Source organism: Zalophus californianus, chromosome 14, assembly GCF_009762305.2.
Source record: "Zalophus californianus isolate mZalCal1 chromosome 14, mZalCal1.pri.v2, whole genome shotgun sequence".
Taxonomy (NCBI): Eukaryota; Metazoa; Chordata; class Mammalia; order Carnivora; family Otariidae; genus Zalophus; species Zalophus californianus.
Window position 1 is genome coordinate 16,219,138 of NC_045608.1, and position 18,738 is coordinate 16,237,875.

Consider the following 18,738-nt stretch of genomic DNA (forward strand, 5'->3'; position numbering starts at 1 on the left):
AACACAAAATGCCGGCAATTGTGGAACAACTAAAATTCTCATACGTTGTTGGTGGGAGTATAAAATGTCAAAACCCACTTTGGACAAAAGCCTTGCGGCTTCTTAAAACATCATGAACAGAGCTTAAGAACACATGAAACAACTGAAGAGCAAGTTACCAAATTAAAAAACTCATCAGAAGGAATAAGACTAGTCAGAAGGCATTATTCAGACAACAGTACAGAGACAGAGATGGGAAACAGAAGATAGGTCAGCATATGCTCTCTAAGTATAAACTCCAGATCCATAAAGGGCAGAGGAAATAAGAGAGAAGATACTTGCTGATAATCTAACTGATGAATACACCAATTCAATCCTTAAGAAGCCCAGTAAAAAGTAAGCAAAATACAAAAAAATCTGAGGCATAGCAAGTGGAGTAATACTGATGTTTGCAAATATTCAAAGAAAAGCATTTTTAATTTTTTTAAATTTTTTATTATGTTAATCACCATACATTACATCATTAGTTTTTGATATAGTGTTCCATGATTGATTGTGCATAACACCCAGTGCTCCACGCAGAACGTGCCCTCTTTAATACCCATCACCAGGCTAACCCATCCCCCCAACCCCCTCCCCTCTAGAACCCTCAGTTTGTTTTTCAGAGTCCATCATCTTTCATGGTTCATCTCCCTCTCCGATTTACCCCCCTTCATTCTTCCCCTCCTGCTATCTTCTTCTTCTTTTTTTTTTCTGAACATATATTGCATTATTTGTTTCAGAGGTACAGATCTGTGATTCAACAGTCTTGCACACTTCACAGCACTCACCATAGCACATACCCTCCCCAATGTCTATCACCCAGCCACCCCATCCCTCCCACCCCACCCCTATTCCAGTAACCCTCAGTTTGTTTCCTGAGATTAAGAATTCCTCATATCAGTGAGATCATGTGATACATGTCTTTTTCTGATTGACTTATTTCACGCAGCATAACACCCTCCAGTTCCATCCACGTCATTGCAAATGGCAAGATCTCATTCCTTTTGATGGCTGCATAATATTCCATTGTGTATATATACCACATCTTCTTTATCCATTCATCTGTCGATGGACATCTTGGCTCTTTCCAGTTTGGCTATTGTGGACATTGCTGCTATACACATCAGGGTGCACGTACCCCTTCGGGTCCCTACATTTGTATCTTTGAGGTAAATACCCAGTAGTGCAATTGCTGGATCGTATGGTAGCTCTATTTTCAACTTTTTGAGGAACCTCCACACTGTTTTCCAGAGTGGTTGCACCAGCTTGCATTCCCACCAACAGTGTAGGAGGGTTCCCCTTTCTCTGCAGCCCTGCCAATATCTGTCATTTCCTGACTTGTTAATTTTAGCCATTCTGATTGGTGTGAGGTGGTACCTCATTGAGGTTTTGATTTGGATTTCCCTGATGCCAAGCGATGTTGAGCACTTTTTCGTGTGTCTGTTGGCCATTTGGATGTCTTCTTTGGAAAAATGTCTGTTCATGTCTTCTGCCCATTTCTTGATTGGATTATTTGTTCTTTGGGTGTTGAGTTTGATAAGTTCTTTATAGATTTTGGGTACTAGCCCTTGATCTGATATGTCATTTGCAAATATTTTCTCCCATTCTGTCGGTTGTCTTTTCGTTTTGTTGACTGTTTCTTTTGCTGTGCAAAAGCTTTTTATCTTGATGAAGTCCCAATAGTTCATTTTTGCCCTTGCTTCCCTTGCCTTTGGCAATGTTTCTAGGAAGAAGCTGCTGCGGCTGAGGTCGAAGAAGTTGTTGCCTGTGTTCTCCTTTAGGATTTTGATGGACACCTGTCTCACATTTAGGTCTTTCAACCATTTGGAGTCTATTTTTGTGTGTGGTATAAGGAAATGGTCCAGTTTCATTCTTCTGCATGTGGCTGTCCAATTTTCCCAACACCATTTGTTGAAGAGACTGTCTTTTTTCCATTGGACATTCTTTCCAGCTTTGTCAAAGATGAGTTGACCATAGAGTTGAGGGTCCATTTCTGGGCTCTCTATTCTATTCCATTGATCTATGTGTCTGTTTTTGTGCCAGTACCATACTGTCTTGATGATGACAGCTTTGTAATAGAGCTGGAAGTCCGGAATTGTGATGCCGCCAGCTTTGCTTTTCTTTTTCAACATTCCTCTGGCTATTCGGGGTCTCTTCTGGTTCCACACAAATTTTAGGATTATTTGTTCTATTTCTTTGAAAAAAGTGGATGGTATTTTGATAGGGATTGCGTTGAATGTGTAGATTGCTCTAGGTAGCATTGACATCTTCACAATGTTTTTTCTTCCAATCCATGAGCATGGAACATTTTTCCATTTCTTTGTGTCTTCCTCAATTTCTTTCATGCGTATTTTATAGTTTTCTGAGTACAGATCCTTTGCCTCTTTGGTTAGATTTATTCCTAGGTATCTTATGGTTTTGGGTGCAATTGTAAATGGGATCGACTCCTTAATTTCTCTCTCTTGTCTTGTTGTTGGTGTATAGGAATGCCACTGATTTCTGTGCATTGATTTTATATCCTGCCACTTTACTGAATTCCTGTATGAGTTCTAGCAGTTTTGGGGTGGAGTCTTTTGGGTTTTCCACATACAGTATCATATCATCTGCAAAGAGTGAGAGTTTGACTTCCTCTTTGCCGATTTGGATGCCTTTCATTTCTTTTTGTTGTCTGATTGCTGTGGCTAGGACTTCTAATACTATGTTGAATAGCAGTGGTGAGAGTGGACATCCCTGCCGCGTTCCTGACCTTAGGGGGAAAGCTCTCAGCTTTTCCCCGTTGAGAATGATATTCGCTGTAGGTTGTTCATAAATGGCTTTTATGATATTGAGGTATGGACCCTCTATCCCTATACTCTGAAGAGTTTTGATCAAGAAAGGATGCTGTACTTTGTCAAATGCTTTTTCTGCATCTATTGAGAGGATCATATGATTCTTGTTCTTTCTTTTGTTAATGTATTGTATCACGTTGATTGATTTGCAGATGTTGAACCAATCTAGTAGTCCAGGGATAAATCCCACTTGGTCATTGTGAATAATCCTTTTAATGTACTGTTGGATCCTATTGGCTAGTATTTTGGTGAGAATTTTTGCATCCATGTTCATCAAGGATATTGGTCTGTAATTCTCCTTTTTGATGGGGTCTTTGGTTTTGGGATCAAGGTAATGATGGCCTCATAAAATGAGTTTGGAAGTTTTCCTTCCATTTCTATTTTTTGGAACAGTTTCAGGAGAAGAGGTATTAATTCTTCTTTAAATGTTTGGTAGAATTCCCCTGGGAAGCCATCTGGCCCTGGGCTTTTGTTTGTTGGGAGATTTTTGATGACTGCTTCAATTTCCTTAGTGGTTATAGGTCTGTTTAGGTTTTCTATTTCTTCCTGGTTCAATTTTGGTAGTTGATAAATATAAGAACATATTATGAGCAACTCTATGTCAGCAAATTAGATAACCTGGAAGAAATGGATGCATTCCTAGAGATGTGTTTGTATTTCTTTGGTGTTGGTTGTGATCTCTCCTCTTTCATTCATGATTTTGTTGATTTGGGTCATTTCTCTTTTCTTTTTGATAAGTCTGGCCAGGGATTTATCAATCTTGTGAATTCTTTCAAAGAACCAGTTCCTAGTTTCGTTGATCTGTTCTACTGTTCTTTTGGTTTCTATTTCATTGATTTCTGCTCTGATCTTTATTATTTCTCTTCTCCTGCTGGGTTTAGGCTTTATTTCCTGTTTTTTCTCTAGCTCCTTTAGGTGTAGGGTTAGGTTGTGTATTTGAGACCTTTCTTGTTTCTTGAGAAAGGCTTGTATTGCTATATACTTTCCTCTTAGGACTGCCTTTGCTGTATCCCAAAGATTTTGAACAGTTGTGTTTTCATTTTCATTGGTTTCCATGAATTTTTTTAATTCTTCTTTAATTTCCTGGTTGACCCATTCATTCTTTAGTAGAAAGCTCTTTAGCCTCCATGTATTTGAGTTCTTTTCAACTTTCCTCTTGTGATTGAGTTCTAGTTTCAAAGCATTGTGGTCTGAAAATATGCAGGGAATAATCCCAATTTTTTGGTACTGGTTGAGACCTGATTTGTGACCTAAGATGTGATCTATTCTGGAGAATGTTCCATGGGCACTAGAGAAGAATGTGTATTCTGTTGCTTTGGGATGGAATGTTCTGAATATGTCTGTGAAGTCCATTTGGTCCCGTGTGTCATTTAAAGTCTTTATTTCCTTGTTGATCTTTTGCTTAGATGATCTGTCCATTTCAGTCAGGGGGGTGTTAAAGTCCCCCACTATTATTGTATTGTTGTCAATGTGTTTCTTTGCTTTTGTTATTAATTGCCTTACATAATTGGCTGCTCCCATGTTAGGGGCATAGATATTTACAATTGTTAGATCTTCTTGCTGGATAGACCCTTTAAGTAGGATATAGTGTCCTTCCTCATCTCTTATTACAGTCTTTGTTTTAAAATCTAATTTGTCTGATATAAGGATTGCCACCCCAGCTTTCTTTTGGTGTCCATTAGCATGGCAAATGGTTTTCTACCCCTTCACTTTCAATGTGGGGGTGTCTTTGGGTCTGAAATGAGTCTCTTGCAGACAGCATATTGATGAGTCTTGTTTTTTAATCCAATCTGATAGCCTGTGTCTTTTGATTGGGGGGAAAGCATTTTTTTAAAAAGATTTTATCTATTTGAGAGAGAGAGAGCACGTGCAGGGGGGAGGGGCAGGGGGGAAGAAGACTTCCCGCTGAGCAGGGAGCCTGATATGTGACTCTATCCCAGGACCCTGGGAGCAGGACCTGAACCGAAGGCAGATGCTTAACCAACTGAGCCACCCAGGCGCCCAAAGGAAAGCATTTTCTTTTCCTGGTCTCTCCTCTTAGGTTTCAACTAGTGTGAAGCATATTCTACTAATTATTTTAATCTGTCTCCTTGACAGATTACCAGACCTTGAGCTCTGGTATCCAGGACATTATTTAGCACATCATTGGTGTCTGGTGCATATTTGGAGAATGAATGATTTATATTTTCTGATTAGAAAATCAGTTTTCCTAGCAAGTTAATTTTCACTTTATAATACAGAGCATCCTCTTTAAATTCTGCAAAGCATAACTTTACTACCAAGCCATAGCAAACACAGATACATCTAACAATTCTTTCAAGTGAAAAATTAAAGATCTTAACAGAATAAAATGCAGTTTTGTTCAAGACTTTCATTTTATTTTAATTTTTAAGTAATCTCTACACCCAAAGTGGGGCTTGAACTCATGACCCTGAGATCAAGAGTTGCGTGCTCTTCCAATTTAGCCAACCAGGTGCCCCCATTTTATTTTATTAAACTCTTTGTGTTTTTTTTTTTTTTTAAGTAAGCTTCATGCCCAACGTGGGGCTTAAACTCATGACCCTGAGGCCAAGTCTCATGCTCCACTAACAGAGTCAGCCAGGCACTCCAAATTTCATTTATTTTCTAGTAATCTCTACACCCAACGTGGGGCTCAAACCCACGACCCTGATATCAAAAGTCGCACGCTCTTCTTAATGAGCCAGCCAGGTGCCCCCAAGCCCTTCATTTTAATGTTTAATAGGAATCTGTTTTTCTGAAAAACCCAAAGTTCAATGTCTGTAAAGGCAGATGCTTATCCACATAATCCATGTTGTGTTCTTGGGTTCTCATAAAGTGTTTGCTGTTACATGATGACGGTGTGGCTGTAGACATCTGCTGTGCTGCTTTACTAATTCATCCTATCTTTGTTCAGACACATGGAACTTGCTCTTTACCTAAACTTTATGTTACAGGAAGACTGTGAACACATTGCTGATCGGTTCCAGACCACCACAGTAAAGCGAATACCACAGTAAAGCCAGCCAAATAAATTTTTTTTGGTTTTCCAGTGCACATAAAAGTTGTATTTACACTACACATAATCTGTTAAGTGTGCAGTAACATTTTGTCTAAATAAATTTATGTATCTCAGCTTAAAAATACTTTATTGCTAAAAAATGCTAACCATCATCTGAGCTTTCAGCGAGTCCTCTTTTTGCTGGTGGCGGGTCTTGCCTTGCTGTTGATGGCTGCTGACTGATGGGGGTGGTGGTCGCTGAAGGTTGGGGAGGCTGTGGTAGTTTCTTAAAATAAGACAGCACGACATTTGCCACATCAGTTGACTCTCCCTTTCACGAACGATTTCTCTGTAGCAGGCAATGGTGTTTGATAGCATTTTACCCACTGCAGAACTTCTTTCAAACTTGGAGTCCGTCTTCTCAAGCCCTGCTGCTGCTTTATCGACTAAGTGTATGGAACGTTCTGAGTGCTTTGTCCTCGTGTCAACAGTCTTCCCAGCATCCTCACCAGGAGTAGATTCCATCTCCAGACACCAACTTCTCTGCTCATCCACGAGAAGCAACTCCTCTTCGCTTCAAGTTTTATCACGAGTTTCTAGCAATTCAGTCCCATCTTCAGGCTCCACGTCTAATTCTAGTTCTCTTGCTGTTCCCACCCCATCTGCAGCTACTTCCTCCACTGAAGTCTTGCACCCCTCCAAGTCCTCCACGAAGGTTGGGATCAACCTCTTCCACGCTCTGTTAACATTGTTATTTTGACCTCTCCCGTGAATCAGGAATGTTCTTAGTGTTATCTAGAATGGTGAACCCCTTCCAGAAGGTTTCCAATTTACTTTGCCCAGACCCATCAGAGGACGCACTATCTACGGCAGCTCTAGCCTTTCAAATGTATTTCTTAAATAATAAGACCTGAAAGTTGAAATGACTCCTTGGTCCCCGGGCTGCAGAATGGATGTTGTGTTAGCAGGCATGAAAACAACATTAATCTCGTACATCTCCACTCCATCAGAGCGCTCGGGTGACCAGGTGCACTGCCAATGAGCAGTGATATTCTGAAAGGTATCTCTTTTTTTCTGAGCAGCAGGTCTCAACAGCTGGCTTGAAATATTCAGGCAGTCTTGTTGTAAACAGATGTGCTGTCACCCAGGCTTTGTTATCCCATTTACAGAGCACGGGCGGGGTAGATTTAGCATCATGCTTCAGGGCTCTAGGGTTTTCAGAATGGTAAGTGGCTTCCACTCAGAGACACCCGCTGCATCAGCCCCTCACAAGAGAGTCAGCCTGTCCTTTGCAGCTTGGAAGCCAGGCACTGACTTCTCCTCTCTAGCTACCAAAGTCCTACATGGCATCGTCCTCCGAAAGTAGGCTCTTACATCGACACTGAAAATCTGTTGTTGGGCGTGGCCACCTTCGTGGATGGTCTTAGCTGGGTCTTCTGGAGAACTTGGTGCAGCTTCTACATGAGCACCCGCTGCTTTACCTTGCCCTTCTGTGTTATGGAGATGGCTTCTTTCCTTAAACCTCGTGAACCAACCTCGGCTAGCTTCAGACATTTCTTCTGCAGCCTCCTCACCTCTCTCAGCCTTCACAGAATGGAAGGGAGTTAGGACCTTGCTCTGGGCTCAGCTTTGGCTTCAGGGAGTGTTGTGCCAGGTTTGAGCTTCCATCCAGACCACGCACAGTTTCTCCAGGTCAGCAGGAAGGCTGTTTTCTTTCCTTATCATTCGTGTGTTCCCCGGAGTAGCACTTGTCATTTCCTTCAGGATCTCTTCCTTTGCATCTGCCACTTGGCTACCGGTTGGCGCAAGAGGCCTAGCTTTTGGCCCCTTTTGGCTTTTGACGTGCCTTCTTCACTAGGCGTAATCATTTCTAGCTTTGGATTTAAAGTGACGAGATGTGCAACTCTTCCTTTTACTTGTGCACTTAGAGGCCTGATGTCAACATTGCTGTCTCTCAGGGAATGGGGAGGTCTGAGGAGAGGTCGAGAGACAGGGGAGTGGCCGCCAGGAGAGCAGTGGAGAAGTCAGAACACACTCAACGTTTATTGATTAAGTTCGCCGTCTCCTGCGGGCATGTTTCGTGGCACCCCCAAAATAACTACCGTAGTAACATCAGAGATCACAGGTCACGGATTGCCAAAAGAAATATAATAATAATGGAGAAGTTTGAAATACTGCAAGAATTACCAAAATGCAACACATGAGACACAAAGTGAGCAAATGCTGTTGGCAAACTAGTAATGGTAGACTTGCTCGATGCAGGTTGCCACAAACCTCCAATTTGGAAAAAACACAGTATCTGCAGAGTACAATAAAGCAAAGTGCAGCCAAAAGGGTATTCCTATATTGAAGTCCTAATTTGGAGACAAGATAACCCATTTTGACAAGTTTACCATTTTGATGCCATCATTTACTGAGAAGTTGGCAAGTTCCTTCACTTCCCTGAGCCTGTTCCCTCATTAGTAAATTGAGCGTGATAGGCACTACTTTGGTTATGACAATTGAGATAATGCATTTAAAGCATCTAGCACAATTCTTGGCACATAGTAAGTACACAGTACATATCACTAATGTTATTTTATTTTATTTTAAGATTTTTTTTTTATTTGAGAGAGAGAATGAGATAGAGAGAGCATGAGAGGGGGGAGGGTCCGAGGGAGAAGCAGACTCACTGCTGAGCATGTAGCCTGATGCGGGACTCGATCCCGGGACTCCAGGATCATGACCTGAGCCGAAGGCAGTCACTTAACCAACTGAGCCACCCAGGCGCCCCTCACTGTTATTTTAGGCAAGGATGACTAACATTGTGTTTCTAAGTGATTAAGAAAACTAAAACAAGCTGGTGGTGTCTGAAATTAAATTTAGAATAAGGAAAAAGAGGTGGTTTGGTTTTATTTTGTTGTGTGTTTTGTAACTGTTGAAAAATTTGAACTTTAGGCTGAGATTCTTACGTTGCCATCTAGTTCAGGGGAGCAACATTTATTGAATCTATGGGACCAAAGCGAAGATGGACAGTTGCTTATATAGCACTTGAAGATAAAAACAACTATTGAGAGGCACCTGGGTGGCTCAGTCAGTTGAGTGTCTGACTCTTGGTTTCAGCTCAGGTCATGATCTCAGGGTCATAAGATTGAGCCCTGCATGGGCTCCATGCTCGGCAGGGAGTTTGCCTGGGGATTCTCTCCCTCTGTCACTCCCCCAACCTTCGCTCACTCTTTCTAAAATAAATAAATACATCTTTTTTTTTTTAAGTTTAAGAAAAAGAACAACTATTGGACACGTATCTCTTAATGTGAGAGCCTCACTGAACAGCTAGCCTACCATATCAACATTATTAACCATCCCACCTCCTAACCATTTCAGCACACAGTGATCTCTCCCAAGAACTCATAAAGCTTACTGACCCCTTTTTGGCCTCAAAAAAGCACTGAGGCAGTTAATTAACCTATCCTGTGGCTCTTGTCTCCTGGGCAGTGTTCAGGGCCAGTGCACACTGGGAGCTGGGCTGGGACTCCTTGAGAAAGACTAGAGTTCAAATCTTATCAAGGAAGCATTCTTTCAAAATACTCTCCTGTATATTCAAGAGAAGGTGCTGATACACTAAATGTATTAGGTGTTTTGCTGTGTTGGAGCATTAGAGAATAAATGGATTAGGGTGAGAAATAAGTGCCTCAGCCAGTGTTCCCCAGAGAATTAGAAGTTGCAAAAGATGTCCTTGAGGATTGAATGGCAAAAATATTAACAGACATTGGGGTGCCTGGCTGGCTCAGTTGGTGGAGTGTGCGACTCTTGATGCCGGGGCTGTGAGTTCAAGCCCCATGCTGGGTATAGAGATTACTTAAAAGTAAAATCTTAAAAAAAAAAAAAAAAAAAAATTCTTAACAGGGCGCCTGCGTGGCTCAGTCGGTTAAGCATCTGCCTTCAGCTGAGGTCATGATCCCAGGGTCCTGGGATCAGGTTCCATGTAGGGTTCCATGCTCAGTGGAGAGTCTGCTTCTCCCTCTCTCTCTCTCTCTCAAATAAAAATCTTGTAAGGAGCGCCTGGGTGGCTCAGTCATTAAGCGTCTGCCTTCGGCTCAGGTCATGATCCCAGGGTCCTGGGATGGAGCCCCGCATCGGGCTCTCTGCTCGGCGGGAAACCTGCTTCTCCCTCTCCCACTCCCCCTGCTTATGTTCCCTCTCTCACTGTATCTCTCTCTGTCAAATAAATAAATAAAAATCAAAAAATCAAAATAAAATAAATCTTTTAAAAATAAAAATTAAAAAAATCTTAACAGACATGACAGGGAACTTCAAATAGTGCCCATGTTGAATGGAAATGAGAAATGGAGAGAGGGATGATTTACCTTGGCCCTGCTGAGGAAATAAAGGAATGAGAGAATATAAGTAAGTAAATTTCTAAGAGAGAAATAAAGGAGTTTCTAAGGTAGTAGGTTTATCTCTTACTCTTTTGTGTAAAACACTGAGACTTTCTCTCAATTTAGTAGATGTTTGCTGAGCTTCTGCTGTGTACAGAGTAATAATGATGATATCGAACATTTGGGAGCTTACTATTTCTAGGCCTGTTTCCTCTGACTAGCAAAGCGATCTTTACCGAGACAGACTCATCCGTGGTGGAAGTAGAGATGGGGGTTGGTCTTATTTGAGCACGAGGGAACACATGGACCAGGGGTGGGAAGCCAGCATTTCATCCTATAGTCCTTACAGAGTAGCAAGTTGCAGAGAAGCTTGGGAAACGAAAGGCAGAAAAATCTTAACAGATGCCCTTTGCACAGCCTCTGAATCCACCCTGAAGGTCTCCTCTGTTTGCAGGCATCAGAAGTTGAGAGACAACTCTCCATGCAAGTCCATGCCCTCAGAGAAGACTTTCGGGAGAAAAACTCATCAACCAACCAGCACATCATCAGGCTTGAAAGCCTTCAGGCTGAGGTGAGCCTCCCCCGTGTGGTGGTGCTTGGAGATGGAAGTGCTTTTCTCAATGAGGCACTCCACTAGATCTTTCGGATAAGGAGTCCTCTGAATTGGGAAACAAAACCCTGCTCTATCTAAAAATCTCTAAAGAGAGATGTATCTGTGAGAAACTAAATGGGGAGCACTTGATTCAAGTTCCACTGGGTAGCCTCTTGTCTGGAAGAATAAGGTTGCTCAGAGTTACTGCTGAGTGTGTTGAAATCATGAATGACCTACTTTTACTGAATATGTTGATCGGTCCAAAAACATTCTTGCCAATCCTAAATAGAAGATGGGAAAGAGAATTTTCCCTTGCTCCATTCTATTTAGGTCCAGTTCAGTCCACCTTATTGGGACCTATTATATTCTCACATACAAAATGAGAGTAATAGAAGTAGCTGCTTCATAGGGTTGTTGTGTTTGACGAGTTAATACATGGAAAGCACTCTGTGCAGAGTGTATGAGCCAGATCACGGCAGGCAGGGTCTATGGCCCTCAGTGGGCCAGAGGGAAAGAAAAAGTAGCACTTAGGGGACAACTCTGTGAGAACCCAGTTGTGGGAGGTGAGAAAAGGGGAGTCCTATCACCAGCCCAAATGGGGGGAGGGGGGGGGGCCTCCCCCTTCCCCAGAGGATTCCGCCTAATCTGATCCTGAGGGCTCCTAAGCTGGTTGTCTGGACAGCAAACCTTTGGCTAAGTTACACCTGAAGGGCTAGACTAGGGCCAGCTGAATCACATCCCCACTGTGGTTAAGGAATCAGTAGGTGTGGTCAGGCCCAGAGAAGCCCAGATGGCTGCTCCCCTGCTTTGGAAATGACCTGAAGATGTTTTTCCTAAAGTCTGTCAATATCTTCTCTTTTCTCCTGCCTGTCATTCCCTTCCTTTCTCCCTTCCCTTGGAAATACTACTGGTATTGAGCAGCAGGTTCTTGAAGTAAGTAGTTGGTTCTGGTGGGGTTTGGCATGCCTGTCTGTGACCACTTGTGTGCATGACTTGCCATTCAACTGCCTTTGCCAAGCTCTGACTCCTTCGAGTTGCCTGTTTTCCTCTCCCCTCTGCTTACTATTTTCAGACCCTCGTGACTCAGGGTCATTCCCAGGAATGTTAATTTGGCAGATTTGGTCACAAGCTTCAGGGTATATAGGGTGGGGTGATGGAGTGTCGATGCCTTGCTTCATCCGGTAACACTGCTACTTTAAAAAGCCAATCTATGAAGTTGGTTAAGCACGTTACTTCATGTAGCTCTGAACTTCTAAGTTTTTTTTAAGGGACCAGGATTGTCTATCAGAACTGTATTACCTCATTATTTCACTGAGTGGAACTTGAGAAAGAAAGATTATTCATGGAAGGAAAATATAAAGGTCAGAGGGTATTTAAATGAAAATCAACTAGAGTAAGAATTCCTTCACGCAGGTAACGTGCTTCAGTGTGGGGAATAGTGGTCCCATTCACAGAAGAGACTTAGTCCTTTTTGTCCCTCACCCAGGTGCACACTTGAGACAGTATTTCTTTGTTTGGCCAGATACCTGATCTCTCTGGACAAAGGCCACATACTTCATTTCCCCAGGACAGCATCCTATCTGATTGATTGGTGGCCAGGGAAGATCTGTGCCCTCTGAACAGAATTCTAGCGTGGAAAACGAGAACAGACAAAAAACAGAGGGAAAGGTGGATTTCAGAGAACCTCAGACATATTACACATTCATTTCAAAATCTCCCCAGGAAAGGGTTGGAGGTGGGTCTCCTTAATGGATTGTTCTCCAAGCCAAACTGGAGAGCGTGGGGAACATCTTAACCATGTTGGGAGCAAGAAGCCGGGTGAGAGATGAGTCCAGCAGGGAACTGATAGACGGGAGGAGCCAGTGGGATCTTCATGCAGGACTTGGGAAGGCTCCCGTGGCCCCTTAGCAAGGCAGTGTTCTTGGGGTGAAGCGTCGCTGGTCTTGTGGAGTGCCAGCCCAGCCCCTGAGCCTACAGACCTCGCAGCCAGAAGACTTGGCATCTCTTTCCTCTTTTCGTTTGTTTTCTCACTGACATTGAAGAGACTGACAGGCCTTCCTAAAAGATTTATATCTCCTGAGACTGGCTAGATATGCAGTGTACAAACACACCAGCCTGTTTAATAAAAGGAGTGAAATTGCTCCTATTCACAAATGACTGGCTCAGGCAAAAAGACGCTTTGAGTAAAATCAGTTACTCACTTGTGTCTGTGTCCTGTTGCTTCCAAGACAAAGGCTGAGGCAGGCACTACTTTGTTTCTGTACCCTGCCGGCTCCCCCATTAACTTGGGACACTGGCTCTGAACTGCAACCTCTAGAGCCAGACCTGTTAGCAGTGGGGGAAAGTACAGAAGAGACCCGTAAAAGTATGACAAGACTGTGGCTCAAGAGGCTGTCTCAGGCATTTTCCTGCGCCTGTGACTTGAGAAGGAAGGATGGAACCGCAGGTTGGGTTCCACTCCCCCATAAATTGTGGGGTTGAGGTGAAGTTATAGGCTGGCAAGGTGGAGCCCTTCTGTGTCTTATCTGTGGAATTTCCAGAACACTGACCTTCCCTTCCTCTGCCTGGCATCCCACATTCCAGCTTCCCCAAAGCTCATCTCCCATCCCTTCCCAGACAGGTTTCTAGGAGGGAGGGGCTTTCTCTGCAGCTTGGGAGTTCACAGCTGTTCTGTCAGAGATGGGGGCACCAGGCCGCTGGGCAGAGCACTTGGGGAGACACCTGCCTTCATGTTTGGGGCTAGTCCCTCCCTTCCTACTCATCAGCCTGGGTGTAACCGCACACCACCCCTGTGACTCCACCCTTTCAGATCAAGATGCTGTCGGATCGGAAACGGGAGCTGGAACATCGTCTCAGGACCACCTTAGAGGAGAACGACCTGCTCCAGGGGACTGTGGAGGAGCTCCAGGACCGGGTGCTGATCCTGGAGAGGCAAGGCCATGACAAAGACCTACAGGTACTGAGGCAGAGAAGCTGCCCTGCAGAGCCGGGCCAGAGGAAAGGAGCATGTAGCTGCCTAGCCAGAAGGAAAGCTGAGGGGCCAGCACCACCGTAGGGCTCAGGAGGGGTAAAGCCGAGGTCTCTCTTTTGGCCCTGTTGTTATTCTCCTTGGGCACTCACAAACTTGGCCAGTCTGGCTCTGCTGAAAACAAATGCATCACTACCCACAGGTCATCCTTCCAATTTGTTCTGAGCCACTGGCCCCTGGAGCAATTTCAGAGAGTTCTTTCTGGGCTATTAACATGACTGGAACATGAGGAGTGTCATTCTGCCTCCTAGGGTTTGTGAAATCTGCCAGAGGTTTCAGAGGGAGCCTGTGACTTTCTGTGCTTGCTCACAATTCTCTCTGCTGCTGCTTTCCTAGGCTGATGCATTTAGTCAGCTTGCACTGAGCAGAAATCAAGAAGCTGCCCGCTGAACACAGCAGGACTTACATCCTGCTTCTAACGGTTGCTAGAAAAGGCATAGGCTGACCCTTTGTGAACCTAATTGGCCTCTTTTTCCTTCCTAAAGGAAATCACTTCATGGCCATATTTGTCCTTATCTGGGACCTGCCACCAGTCCTCAGCTGAATCCCCAGGCTCACACTTGACAACCCCCTAAACAAAAAGATAATTGCCCCTAGCCTCCCCAGAAACAGAGTGTGACATGTGCTACAAAGGCGGCTTTGCCAGAGTGGCCTAGGAGCACCTGGGGCCAGTGGCTAAGAGTGCACCGCTTCCCTTGGGCACCCTCTGAGGGTGCCAGGCAGTGGGGGAGATTGCAACAGTGTCGTTTGTGTGGGGGTGGTCAGCCAAATGTGTGCGAGCATCAGGCAGGTTCCTCCCCAAAGACCAGGCCATGGCAGGCCCCACTGGGCTCAGTGGTTGGCTGTTGAGGAAGACTCTAGGATGTGGGATAAGGAAACATCTTAGGCTAACATCACTTGTTATTGACACCATCAGCTAAGCTGCCACCTGAGTGATTAACCTCCTTAAGGGCAGATGAGCAGTTTTCCACCCTCCAGGTTTTTTGCACCTTCAGCTTGGAACGTTGCAGGCAACATTCCGTAAATGTTGAATAGAAAATGATGCTGGCTAAAGCCTCACAGCTGTTTACAAGATGGAAAGGAGTTGACTCATATTCTAAGGTTGACGGTGGTTAATAGTGGTGAATGTTTGTATACTTCTGTACAGGGTACAGAGTGCTTTTACAAACATTCTAAAACTGAGGCTTAGAAAAAAGTGAATCATTTACCAAAGTAGTATAGTAAGTCCTTGTTAGAATTAAAATTAGAGCCTCCCACCTTCTTCACGTGGTGCTCAGTGACAACGTCTAGCGCATCCCTTGCCTCTGCAAGTCAGCGTCTCGCCAGCATTTCTTATCCCCTTAAGGCACTCTCCTGAGGTTACTGAGGTAGAAGATGGAGAAGGAAAAGAAATACAAAAAAATGCAGAAATGATCCCTGCCTAAAAGACCTTTTCAGTCTCGCTTGAATTCACAAATGATAAGTCCTTATTTCAAACCAAGAATTGGGGACCAAAGTACAGCGGAGAGCAGGACCAGTGTCCCCCTGGCTGATGCCATGGGCTGCGCGCTCTCTGCAGCAAGAGCCCCAGGTCACACCACGTTCACAACCTTGCCATCTGCACATCCGCTGTCTTCCGACTGGGCTTCTTCAAGAACGAGAGGGTGTCACTCCCCGCATGGCCTATATCAAGTCAGGCAGTGCACACTTTGATTTGGAGAATCTGTGTTTATGGGCTGAATTTTTATCTTTCCCACCTTTCTGTGATTCTTTTCCTTCAGCTCATATGAAATTTTCCTTAAGCCGCTGCCAATTACCAGTATCCTCCAGAAAGCCCTTGCTATTGCTAAAATGGCCTGTACTGATACAGAAATAAAAATGCCTGCTTAGGTGGTAGTTGAGAGGTCTCAATCAGACTTGCAAAATGTAGAGCTTGTGTCCTTGGAATGTGTATAATTCCATGATTTTAATCCTTTGTTTCAGCTAAAGGATGAGAAGAAGGCTGAGTAGGCAGGGCGTCAGGCCTGCACAACCAGGGTAGCCCCTCCTAAATCTAGTCCACCATGTAGTTGGGGTTCTACTGTCTAGCGCAGATTTTTAAATCACTGATCAACTCTAGCTCTCATTTTTTTTTCAGACTGACAGTAGGTATAAAAATTATTATTTGTTGAATACCCAATAAATTAAAAAACTGGACATTTTGCTAAACTCTTAATACCCAGTAAAGGATTTTGTCCCTCTAAGGACCACTTAACTGCCCTGTACGATTCATACCCACCTGGGCATCTTACAGATGTGTGCAGGGGTCTTGTCCCAGGATTTCATCAACAGAAAGCATAGGCTCCACTCTGTGGGGTGACCCAGGAAGCAGATGGCCTGCAGTATAGACTTTGCTCTGACAATTAACACCATAGCATCTTAGTTCCCTCAGTGAGAAATGGGAGGGTGCTCCCACCTCCATCAACTTGAGGGGCATGAGTATTGTAAGCTTAAACTAAGTAAGGCATTTGGTGTCTTCCTTATTATTTATTTATTTAGTCATCTTTGTTATACAAAGGATGATATTTCTTATTTTAGAGGTTTCTTACATTTAATAGACTCCTCTGGTTTGGTTTTTCTGCATATGCTTGTGGATCATATTGACCAGAGAGGGCAGACCTGTCCTGGTCTTTTGTTCTCTTGCTGTTATAATTAATTAAGCACCCTCGAGTGTACATGAGTAATTGAACTAATTTTGTCCAGTGCATAAGAACTTGTACTTGTCTGTGCTGAAGTTCTCCTGCTGAGATGTATGTGGAGTTGCCTAGAAAATAATTGTAAAGCATTTTGCCAACTTAGTATGCCATTTGTAATTGTGCCAAATGCTTCCTAGGAATGTCTTCTTTTTTTTTTTTTTTTAACCCTAATTTCTTCTAAGTTTTCTCAAAACTGAGGCTGGAGGAGTTCCCACTGGACCAGCAGGTATTGCTGATCCATGGGATCCATGCAGACAGAGCAGGCTTGCCCATTCCTTTTTCATTCTCTGAGCAGCCAGGCTCCAGACTCTTCCTAGTAAAGGCGCATCCGATCACTGGTGCTATTAGCCAGCCCTTGTCTGATACTGACCAGCAGAGGCAAGGCCCTAGGGCACCTAAAGGATGGGCTGGAGGTTCTGCAAGGCAGCTTGCTCCACTCATGGGAACTACAGAGCTCAGGGTTGCTACCCACTGCTGCCCAGTGTCTGCCTCTCTGCAGGAGCCACAAGCCTATCTGGCCAGCAGTCTGGAACAGACAGAACCGTGTCTGCTCTATTTTAAATGAACAGGGGTGACCCCAGAAATCCTGTGTTATGAAAGGATAAATTAGTTTAATTTAAATCCTAGGAAATTCTTTCGCCCCCCCCCCCCCGTAAATCTTTTAAAAGGGGTGGGCAGTCCACAAATACAGGAGTAGGAAGCTTTGCTCTTGTGCAGGTGTCATCTGTGGACATGTGCATAGCGGTTGGTGAGCAGATGAAGATTTTGCAGGTAGGGTCTGTTGTGTTAAGAGCTAGTGTAGTGGTGGAGTGCACTAGGAGCATACAGCGCTTAGCAGCCATGGTGGCGTCAACTTTCAGCAGTAGTAAGCTCACCAGGTAATGGGGCCTTGTTTGGATTCCACGGGGATGGGACCCCAGAGAACGCAGAGAGGAGAGAAGTAGCGGCAGCAAGAGAGAGGAACGAGCCCTGGCCTTTACATTGTGATAGCTGCATTGCTGTCCCCTCTACTGCTGGCACCCCTCTCCCTCTCTGAGCCTCCCACGCCCCGTAAGCCTCTCCCAGGCCTGGGCCTTCTCTGTAAACTGTGAGGTATGACACAGAAAGTACAGAGACCTCTCTTCTCATGGGTTTGGGAATTCTTGGTATTTCTACCCAAATGTTATACCAAATCCTACCCTCAGCTTCTTTCCAAACAACCCGTTTCCCCTTAAATTTTTTCACTAAAATACAACATACATACAGTAAAGCATACAGATCTTAAGTGGACAGCCCAGTGAATTTTTACAAATGTACATCCCTGTGTAGCAGATGCAGATCAAGATAAAGCCCATTATCTGCACCCTACAGGCCTCCCTCTCACGCTTCCCAGTCAGTACCCTGACACTGCCTCTTCCGCCTTCATCTCTTCTGTCTCAATGAAGTTTTAGAATATTTTATAAATTAATTCCATATTGTTTTATGCCTGGTTTTGCTTGACATTATGTCTCTGAAATCCATCCATGTTATGGCATAGAGTAGCAGTGTGTTCTTTTTTTCACTGCTATATAGTATTCCAGCATGGGACTCTCTCCATTCTCTGTTAGCATTTGGACTGTTTCCCATTTGTGGCTCTCAAGAATAATGATGCTGTAGACATCCTGTTTGTCTTGCGTGCACATACACAGCCATTTGTGTTGGATCTGCACCTAAAAGTGAACCGCTGGGTCATGGGACAGCTGTGTATTTCACCCAGTAGAAACTGCCGGTTTCTCAGAGTGGTTGTACATCTTTACTCCCAGCAGCAGTGAGAGTCCCGGATGCTCCACACCCTCATCAGCACTTGGTATCATTACATCTACTTCTCTCTTGTATTATTCTGAAGTAAATCCCAGAATTTTTATAATTTCATCTGTAAATAAAGAATGATAAGAACTTAAAAAAACATAGCCACAGGGGACGCCTGGGTGGCTCAGTCAGTTAAGTGTCTGCCTTCAGCTCAGGTCATGATCCCAGGGTCCTGGGATCGAGCCTCGTGTTGGGCTCCCTGCTCAGTGGGGAGTCTGTTTCTCCTTCTGCCTCTGCTACTACCCCTGCTTGTGCTTCTTCTCTCCCTTTCTCTCTCTCAAATAAATAAAATCTTAAAAAAAAAAAAAAAGCCACAGGACTATTATACTTAAGGAAAAAAGCAATATTTTCTTTTTTAAAAAATTTTTAATT

General features: G+C 43.9%; 1 protein-coding gene across 6 annotated transcripts in view; it reads left to right on the forward strand.

Moving 5' to 3' along the window:
- BICDL1 (BICD family like cargo adaptor 1) overlaps positions 1–18,738 on the forward strand; it is a 94,349-nt gene that overhangs the window by 59,349 nt on the left and 16,262 nt on the right. For 4 of the 6 annotated variants that reach the window (XR_003517017.1, XM_027576676.2, XM_027576678.2 and 1 more), the window contains exons 3-5: positions 10,660–10,776; positions 11,719–11,730; positions 13,607–13,753. Coding sequence is in view for 5 of the 6 variants with exons in the window: in XM_027576676.2 (XP_027432477.1) it covers positions 10,660–10,776; positions 11,719–11,730; positions 13,607–13,753 (276 nt within the window). In the remaining variant the exon portion in view is untranslated. The remainder of the gene's footprint in view (positions 1–10,659; positions 10,777–11,718; positions 11,731–13,606; positions 13,754–18,738) is intronic. The other 2 variants (XM_027576677.2, XM_027576679.2) reach the window with 1 other exon arrangement.